General features: G+C 36.2%; 1 protein-coding gene across 6 annotated transcripts; it reads right to left on the reverse strand.

Annotated features, from left to right (window-relative positions):
* Nucleotides 1-2,709: 2,709 nt before the first annotated feature.
* LOC136227624 (sec1 family domain-containing protein MIP3) lies at nt 2,710-9,708 on the reverse strand. Of its 6 annotated transcripts, none has more exons than XM_066016337.1 (10): nt 9,522-9,708; nt 8,993-9,236; nt 8,629-8,859; nt 8,043-8,136; nt 6,813-6,956; nt 6,378-6,527; nt 5,409-5,903; nt 3,481-5,025; nt 3,330-3,398; nt 2,710-3,136 (listed from the first exon to the last, which is right to left on the reverse strand). In XM_066016337.1, the coding sequence occupies exons 4-10, from the start codon at nt 8,088-8,090 to the stop codon at nt 3,008-3,010; spliced, it is 2,580 nt and encodes an 859-aa protein (XP_065872409.1). In that variant the 5' UTR covers nt 8,091-8,136; nt 8,629-8,859; nt 8,993-9,236; nt 9,522-9,708; the 3' UTR covers nt 2,710-3,007. The 6 variants fall into 6 exon arrangements, with proteins under 6 accessions (XP_065872409.1, XP_065872407.1, XP_065872408.1 ...); XM_066016335.1 differs by having other exon boundaries at nt 8,043-8,184; XM_066016336.1 differs by lacking the exon at nt 8,629-8,859.

A 9,708-nucleotide genomic window follows, 5' to 3' on the forward strand; every position in this document is an offset into this window, starting at 1 on the left:
CAAGAATGCATGAAATGAATTTTTTTTTCATTTTCCCATATATTGCAATCCAATTTTTTTGGAAGATAATCGGGTGTCCTAAACTCATACCCCTTCCATGTCCCTTGCCCACAAAAAAAAACAAAGAGGCTAACTTTAAGTTGCATGTTTTTTAAAGAGATAAGTACAAAAAAAAAAAAAAAAATGTATGTGGTATATACTTTTTGCAAACTCGAATCTGTGATATTTTTTTTTGCAAACAGAGGTATGTGTTACAGGCCGTTAGCAAACAGAGACTAAATTAACTAACGGTGTTAAAATTCAAAGAGAAAAGAGTTAATTTGGTCCTTATATTTATTTATTTTATAAATTAACCCTCCTAATTATCTAATTATCACAAATAAACCCCAAAATCAAAAATAAAAATAAAAAATATCATTTTCTCCATCCCTTTTTAATTTTTTATTTTCATTCTTATTTCTCTCTCTTCTCTCTCTCCTCTTTTTTTTCTTCTTCTTCTTCTTCCCTCTTTTTTTTCTTCTTCTTCTCTGATTTATCCTCCTCCTCTGTCGCACAGCTTCATCATTCTGTTTCTATTTGCTTCTTTCTTAACTGTGTTTTCAAATTTTTTCTTCTCTTTAATTGGTAAACGTAGAAGAAAATTGTTCTTAGAATTGCAACGCCGACAGTGATTCCGACGATTGTTCCTGGTTTAAGCCCTGAGTCTCCGCTGGAATGAGCGGTTTCCGATGGGACGGAAGTTATGGTTCTCAGAATTGCAGCAATTGCAGGAGGAGAAGTAGGGGGGGATGGAATTGGACATGGGTTTCTTGATGCTCCGCCGCAGAGATCAGGATTTCCAGTGAAAGAATTCGTTTTCCGGTTCAAAAAAATGGTTGAATCTGGAATTTCTCCGGTGAGATTGTTGAATGAGAGATCTATAGTGGCATTAAATGGGATTACCAAGTTTTTCTCTTCCGTATTGCATCGACACAGGTGGGTTGATTGGAAAGCTTCGTACACCGCTGATTTTATCAGTGGCATCTGTTCAAGAGCACCCATCGTCACCTCTCCACCGTTTGATTTTAGTACCGATCTTATCTCTTGGGCTAACTGTGTGTGTGTTAATTAATGGCTCCTCGACTGATAATTGAGAAATTTGAGGTAAATGGAATTGAGATTGGAAGAAAGCAGAAGGGAGAGAAGATAGAAGCCATGTTTGTGTAAATTGAAATTGATAATTGAGAAATTATGTGTTTGGTTGAAGAGAAAAGAAAGGAAAGTGGGGCTGCAGTGGAGAGTTAAAGGTTTGGTGTGTGAAGAAGAAGAAGAGAGGAGAGAAAGAAAAGAGAGAAAGAAGAATGAAAATCAAAAATTAAAAAGGGATGGAAAAGATGGTATTTTTTATTTTTATTTTGGATTTTGGGGTTTATTTGTGATAATTAGATAATTAGAAGGGGTAAATTTATAAAATAAATATAAGGACTAAATTAATTCTTTTCTCTTTTAAATTTTAAGACCGTTAGTCAATTTAGCCTCTGTTTGCTAACGGCCTGTAACACATACCTCTGTTTGCAAAAAAAAATACCACAGGTTCGAGTTTGCAAAAAGTGTATACCACAAGCATTTTTTTTTTTTTTTTTTTGATACTTGTCCCTTTTTTAAAAAGAAAAAATAGCAACAGCAAAAGTTGCTTCATCTTTTACTGAATAATCTGTCAATCAGTACATGCAAAAATTAAAACCAAATTTAATATCATTAGGAGCTGCACATCAGAAGTCTGATATAAACTAAAATAAAACATGATTTCGACATGAAATTCAATTCTAATTCACATAGACATATACTAAATAAAAATTAGTAAACCATGAAGATGCAAAACTTATATTTATACTTATTGAAATGATGACACCTTAGCAACAAATTTTATGTGTCAATTTTAGATTAACTATTTGTTTCCGCTATTATATATTTATAATATATTGGTAGAGATGTTCAGAGTCGGGAGAGAACTTGAGCACTAGAAAACTTCATTGAACACGTGCATGAAGCTTTAATTTTTGAAAGTAAAGACACCCAAAAAATTCAATTAAACACTCATTGTCATTGAAGCACGAGCACCCCTGTCTATCTATGAATCTTGGATCCGTCAATGGACATGTTCATGAACAGGGCTAGTAGTGTTGAGTTTCAACTCTTTCTTAACTCTAACATATAGCTCAAGTTATACAAATATAGAAATGATGGGGAAAAAAAAAAATTTGAAAAGTATATAATTGTATTATTTTGAATTTGAAGTAAAAAAAGAAAATGTGTGAACTATATATTCTAATTTGCAGATTAGTTACCACTACTCATCAGAACCTACAAAGAAACAACATAAAGACGAGAGCCAACCTTGATTCTATGGTGCAATAGTTGCTGCTGTTCCAGGAATGAAAGCTCCAATATAAACTTGCTTGCATTCATCCATTCCCAGTTCAACGATCTGCTGCAGTTTGAGCAGTTTCATCGTTTTCAAACTACATGAAACCCTTTCGACGCAGGGGTCTTTATCATCAACTGCAACCTTGCAAGAGAGGATAGTGCCAAAAATAGAAAAAAATGCATTCACTACTTTACTAGTTCCACCTGTCTAAGATTGTCTAAAAATGTTAGTAAATCCATTCTTTCTCATCAGGGGGTTTCAAATTCGGAACATGATCCTGATCCGCTTCCCATTCAAAGGAATGAAGTTTAGCATTGATCTTCAATTCATAGGAGAGTAGCAGCACACACATGGCTAGTAAAATTTACATAGGCATAAACTAAGGATGATCTGGTGACTCGGTCTACAAAACTTGACAGAAAACTGGGGGTGCACATGGTCGGTTAACCAGTCCATTAAACTAACTCAGTAGGTTAACCAATCACTGTAAAAAGGAACTCTGTACACTACATTGATAATAAAAGGTTCTACACATTATGCCCATCTTGGTGTTTATATTACCTCTACAGATTGATGTTTGAATGTATTTCCTTCACAGAATCACAAAAAACTTGCATCGCCCATTAATAATTCAAGCATGTTGTCAGGAGTTAGAAGAGTTGTTCCGCCAACAAGTAATTCGATGTCTGGCCTTCCACTTTCAGCGATTGCTTCACGAGCTTTACGTACCTGACAAGAGATGAACAACCAAAGGTGAAGTAAATGTTGGCTTTCAGTCAAATGATATTTAATACACGGATTTGCAATGCATACAAACTAGCAAATGGATTTTGACAAAAACTGAAAGAATTGCTTTACGGAGCGTCTAATTATAAGTGAATCAACAAAAGAAAAGTGGAGAAACCACAAAACTAAAATTCACCTCTGTGCCATTGATGCCACCAATGACAAAAACCATTATTAAATTTTGGTCAGCAAGACTTGGTTTTGCCTGCACAACCCAGAAAATAGGTTAGGAATATAATTCAACGGAAATAAGATCAACTTAAAGATTTTCAAGAAGATAAACTTGCCTGTCCAAGACCAAATCTTCCGAAGCCACTTTTAAAAAGTCGTCCAACAGCCGAGGAATGATACTCCAGCCCAGGTACATCCATTTTACTAAGCAGTCTTCTAAGAATCTTATAAAGTAAACCCTTATTTGAGTCATAATCATCAGTTTCCAAATCAAATTTCCCTTCTCTCAATTGTATGTTTCGTGTTTTGAGAGTAGATAGCTTGTGAAAAAACTTGAACAGGTTATCCACCCTATCACGCAACTCCAATTTCAACTGCATCTCATCATATTGCTGATCCTTCTTACTTTTATCACTGTCTGCTTCTTCTTCTTCTTCGCCCCATTTACCCCATTGATCATCATCAAAATCATCGATGTCCAACTGTTCAGGTGATGCTTCTACAGTTTCTTCCAATTTTTTCCTATTGAAATTAGCCTCAAGCTCTTCTTTAAGACCATGGAGAAACTTGAGTTTCGATAGTGATTCGTTTTCAAGTATTGCATCCAAAACAGCTTCTTTGAGAAGACGCTCATCTTCCCAAGAAAAAGGACCACCAGAGCCAGAGGTAGGAAAATTCTCACCAGCTAATACATATCCAACAATCGTAAGGAGCAAAGAATCCTGGAAAGAAAGTAATGCTTGTGAGGATTCTGTTCTGCTACTATGCCCACCTGATGCAGCTAAAATACTTTTATGAATAAGATCGCCAATTTGAGCAGCAAGACCCTGGTTTGAGTCTCCAAGACTTGCACCCAATATCTTCTCAGCACTAATAAACGCATCCCATCTGGCATAGTTGGATTCATCAAGGGCAACTAGGATAGCTGCTGCTAATTGAATTATTCCTTTGTTTCTGATTAATGATGATTGGCTTTTAGCTAATGCTTCAATCAGAGGTTTAAACTCCGCTTTAGTAGCAAAACCAGGGCGTGTTTTCACATTAATATTAATGTTTTCCCGCCGCACAGTTTCTTGAAGCCATTTCCTCACCAGTACTGCCCCGTCTTTTGTTCTTCTGTCCAATATAGCTTCAATGTATGGTGTTCCACGAAAAGTTTCAGTGGAAACTAAGGACCCATTAAATACTTCAGAATGAATTGACTTCTCATCACAAACTTTATTACAGAGATTAACTAAGTCCGCAATTTTAGGAGCAGAGTTATTAGAATCCCATCCAGAAAGAAAAGCTTCAATACTTTTTAAAAGCGGCTGACTGTTTATTTCAGAAGCTCCTTCTCTTAATATTTTGGCAAGTGGTATCTGAACATCAAGAGGAGTACGCTCTAGTATAGGAGGACGAAGTTTCAGTTGGGTTTGTGAGCCTTTCGCATGAGAATAAAATGATGTCCGCTCTCTTCGGGGAAGAGATGAAAACATGCGATCAACCAGTGAATCCCCATGACAACAAGGAGTAAGAAGATCAAGTGTCCGATCAATGAGTAAAAGCCCAGCAGAACGTTTGCGGCGGCCCACATCATAAAGACTCGACATATTCGTCATAATCTTTCCAACAGTTTTTGATAAATCACCAACGGAATATATTTCCATTTTAAGGTCCATCTAAAAATTTCAAGAAAGAAAATCCGTCGGTGCAATTTATAAAAAAATGCAATAAGTGGAAAGAAACAGGAAACAACTGCTTTCACCAATGAAAATGAATCATTAGTCTTTTTACAGTTCCTGCCGTTGCTATATTCGAGCCTTAGATGAAGCATGCCGGGGTGTACTTCAGATGTAAGTATGTACTCTAGACACAACGTTTTGGTTTACTCAAATTGAAAAAATCCAATCTTTATTTATTGTTATGGTTTTAAGGACATGCATAATATACGAGGATAAAAGCATCAACCTAAACAACCAAAGGGGGAAAAAAAAAACCTCAAAACTAGGCACAGCAAAAAAAAAAAAAAATCTCGTTTTAAGCATGTAGATGAGTTCAATACCTTTGCAGCAAGATGGTAGAGAAAATGTGCCGTCAGAAGTGCCCCGGGAGGAACATCATCACCATCAGGAGGCACTCCAGAACTTATGGGAGGCAAACCAAGACTAATTGAATCTTCATGTTCAGTTGATAAGTATGCTTCAGCAACAGAGCCCTCGGAAGGCAAGACAAAAACTCTAGGAGATAAAGGACAAAAAATCATGGGGAAGTGGTGCACTGAGATTACCAATGTCTTCCGTGCATCTTCAAAATAATGATCATCTTCATGAAATATTTTTCCACTGGATGGAGTTCCAAGATGAGAAACTTCCTCTTCACTGAGGTGTGACCAACCTTCAACTTCAGAATTTTTTCTTTCGTGGAAGTCTATATCTTTTGAGCGCCTTGGTGTCTCACATTTTCTAATTAGCTCCTCATAATCTTGAAGAAGTAGGGATTCATATTCATGGAATGCATCAGGTCCCAGCGGCGAATCAGGATATGCTGAGTGAGCTATCTAACAATGGCAACAATATGTGAGATCTAAGCATAAGTTCAAACTGTTAAATGGTAAATGAACATGTTGTATGTTTGTAATTAAGTTTTTGAATTTTTTACAATAAAATTTTCAACTTCTACTTTCATGCTAAAATTTGAATTCTACAACAATTTCTATGTAGTAATCTAATATTTCACAAAACACACTAGTTAAACTTAAGAATTCAGGACCTGATGGATAAACTTGAATACACATTCCAGCACATTGGATTCCTTTTCTTTGTTTTGTTTGCTACATAACTTATCATTGTATTAGAAGTAGCAATTTACTTGTTTTACACAAAATCAGCAACAATGCAATACAGATATTTAACTCGGGGATACAAGCAAAAGGCCAATAAAATATTGGAAAAATAGACACTGTACAATTGAAAAGCAATAAAAAGAAAACGCACAAACAAAGAAATAAAGAACTTAATTACCAATAGAGTACCTCGGAGATAGATGTGTATACTGAAAAATGCTGAATACTTCCAAGTGTGCTTAGGCAACGTAAGATATAGCGATGTGAATCACTGAGTAGACGAGATGTAATAACAACAATTTTAGTTGCAGGATCAGACTTTGCATTCCAGCTAACCACCTAGGCAAAAATAAGTGTAGATTATTACATCCTTTTGAGGTTACACATCAAATATTTGTTAAAAGATTCAAGTTCAACTTCATGCACATGGAAAAACGTGGCAAATTGGCAAACCATTAATGGCATGCAGATGCTGCATTTCCCATTTGCTCTCTTCGTTTTATTTTGTACACATTCTAGGATTTTAATTTTTCTACATGGCCTAATGCTAACATGATACACAATGCACAATTACACATAAAAAAAGTGACATTGATGTCAAAATAAGTTTCTGTAGATTCTCACCGCCTCAAGAGCGCACATGTTCTCTAAGCTACAAACAGCTCGTACTCCAAGGTCCAACAATACAGGAAAAACTCCAGCAAAGTGGAAACTCTCTGTACATCCAGAATCAAGGTAAAGAATTGCGTCTTCGATATGTTCTGACATCTACAAAAGCAGAGAAAATGGAGCTAATCAAGTTTTATGAAAATTGAAAAGACAAAAAAATGACCAATTCTATGACTTGCAAGATATGTGATGACCACAAACATCATAATTTTAAAGATGCAGAAATGTAGACATATAAATCAAATGTTCAGGGTAAAAAGAAGTTAAAACATGCAAACAACAACCAAAATAAGATGCAATGTCTAATGTGATAACAAAGTCCATTGGAACAACATTCCAAAGAAAATGACACTTTCTACTGTGTCAATAGAATTTTTTTTTAATTGGGAACTATTGAAGGACCATGTTGTTGAACGAAGTAATCCCTCCTTAAGAAACCATCACATGTTATCCTTGGTCTTCTTGAGCTTTCTTCAGTCCTCTTAACTAGAATCAGCCAAACTTTTTTTACCAGTGTATATGTTGCTCCATTGCCCCTCCCTGAACTATTTGATATCTAATTATACGCTATGACAAGTTACCCTGGTTTCTAATGATGGCCTCATTTCTGTTTACTAATCTAAGCAAAGTTATGGTAGGCAATATATTCCAGCTTTCCCCCAATGTATCTCTTAAAGTCCTTCATTCTAGCATCCCATTCCTTCATACGACAGTAACAAGGTATCAAAATAATTCTTAAACTAATTCTAAACTCCAAGATCCAAAACACATACTTCGAACTACATTGCTGAAATTACAAATAATGCACTTAGTTTTGATCTTATTTGTTCATCTCCAACTTCTACGCAACCAAAAAGGCTATCAGCAAATACAATTGCACTTCTACATGCTTTGTTTTGTGAGTTCATCAATTGTCGATCAATCAAGAGATGATACCTCAAGGCTATTGTTTGGCGTGTTTTAACATCCAATTCATACATTTCTCACAAGTTTCCTTAAAAAACCCATCTGATCATTTCACATCTTCATAAACTTCGTCGAGAGACCCACCAATGGCTCCGACAGATTAACAAGATCACAAATCGAAATCCAAGTTACACCCTATTAGATTGACCAGAATTAACAGCTGCACGTTCTTTATTCAACAATAGTTATAAACAATAAAATAGATAGAAAAGAACTTACTTGGGTAATGGAATCAACAAAAGCTTTGTTGACATCAATTTGGGCCATTTTGAACCCACAGAATAGCGTGATTCCCAGATCAAAATTTCAGAATCTGATATGAGAATTTCGAAGATTGAAAGAGGAAAACAATCACCATCAGCTGAGGAAGACAATTGGAAAACAGAAAACTTCAATCCCTATAGAATTTCAAGCCAATCATCCCTAAACAAGCTGAATTGAATTTCAACCGGTTGACTCGGACTGGTTGAACCGGATGACGACATAAATAATATATATAAAAAACATTAAATATATATATAAAATAAAATTCTAATAATTAAACATGACAATCCATACACCAAAATATAAAAAATTAGTTCGATACAATATTCAAGTATGGAACTAAATGAAATCCCAAAAAACCTCCTAAAAACCAGACTAAGATTTTCCAAGCTCTTGCAGGAAAAAGGCTTAATGTACAATTTCAAATATCTTGTGTTCATTATAAATCCCTAAACTCGACTGCTGTATTTAAGGCTTCAAGGTTAAAAGTTATAAAAATCTAAAAAGTGGGAAAAGATAAAATGATTATGGGTTAAATCACCTCTGGTTTAATCTTGAATTTACTTGCCTAGAGAGTTGGGTTCAGCTAGAATAGTGAATGAGAACTACATTTCATCCTCCATCCATAAACTAAAAGGGCGGCCCGGTGCACTAGGCGTCCCCGCTGAGCGAGGGTCCTGGGAGGGGTCCCACCACAAGGGTGTACTGGGAGCAAGCCTTCCCCTACCAATTTATTTGGCAAGAGGCCGCTCCTAAGACTCGAACCCGGCAACTAAAATTAAACAAATTACAATAGGATTAGTTTTCAGCGAGATCATGCAAAGAAGTAAGTGAGACTAATAATTAAAGAAAAATGCTAAACGGATGAAGGAAAGATGTAAAAATCGGACATGCAGGAATTATACCTCTAAAAACCACGGTCGATCTCATCAAGAACCTGTGCGTTTGGATCGTAAAAGTACCAGAAAGGGAAAGCGCCGTTTAGAGTCTCCATCACCATAGAGAGTAGCCGTTATTAGGGAGTTGTCGCCGGAGTTTAAAGGCGACGTGGGAGGAGCCTTAGGGCCAGACTGAAAATCTGCCGTTTTAAGAGAGAAGGAGCGGCGGTAGATTTTAGGGAGGATGAGTCTGGTTTTGCAAAAGGCATCTCTGTAATTTGGGGAAAGTGAGAAAGTTAGGGTTATAAATCTAACACATATAGGAAGGAGAGACCTTAAGGTTAAAAGCTTCTGGCGCTCAAGCCCAAGCTCCCTAAGTCCATTCTCCAATTCATTAAAACCAGAGGTAATTTAACCCATAATTATTCAGATTTGTAAACAGAGAAAACAGAGAAAGAATTCCCAAATAATGAATCTCACTTGCGGCAAATACATAAGAGCAGTAGGCATTGTAAACACCAGTCAAGAGGAGAAAACGGGAAAGAGAAGAAAATACCAGGCAGATGGAGTGACGCCGTCGCCGCGGTGGTCGGTTTTGAAGTCGTCGGGCAGGGAATGAGAAGAAGAATAAGACAGCAACAGAATGAAAAGCACCCAAATTCTAGGGTTCCATACTGTACAGCAGCAAGAAAAAATGAAGAGAGAAGAAAGAACGAAGTGATTCGGGTCTGCTAAATTAAAGT

Source organism: Euphorbia lathyris, chromosome 4 (assembly GCF_963576675.1).
Source record: "Euphorbia lathyris chromosome 4, ddEupLath1.1, whole genome shotgun sequence".
In the NCBI taxonomy this organism is placed as follows: domain Eukaryota; kingdom Viridiplantae; phylum Streptophyta; class Magnoliopsida; order Malpighiales; family Euphorbiaceae; genus Euphorbia; species Euphorbia lathyris.

What these genes read in the sequence shown, in the direction of transcription:
- LOC136227624 (XM_066016340.1), bottom strand. Translation starts at nt 8,090, where the DNA reads ATGGCCCAAATTGATGTCAACAAAGCTTTTGTTGATTCCATTACCCAA. An exon ending in TATACACATCTATCTCCGAG is followed by an intron (nt 5,904 to 6,377) that starts GTACTCTATTGG and finishes TGCCATTGTTAG; the next exon opens with ATAGCTCACTCAGCATATCC. An exon ending in GAAGATTTGGTCTTGGACAG is followed by an intron (nt 3,399 to 3,480) that starts GCAAGTTTATCT and finishes TGGGTTGTGCAG; the next exon opens with GCAAAACCAAGTCTTGCTGA.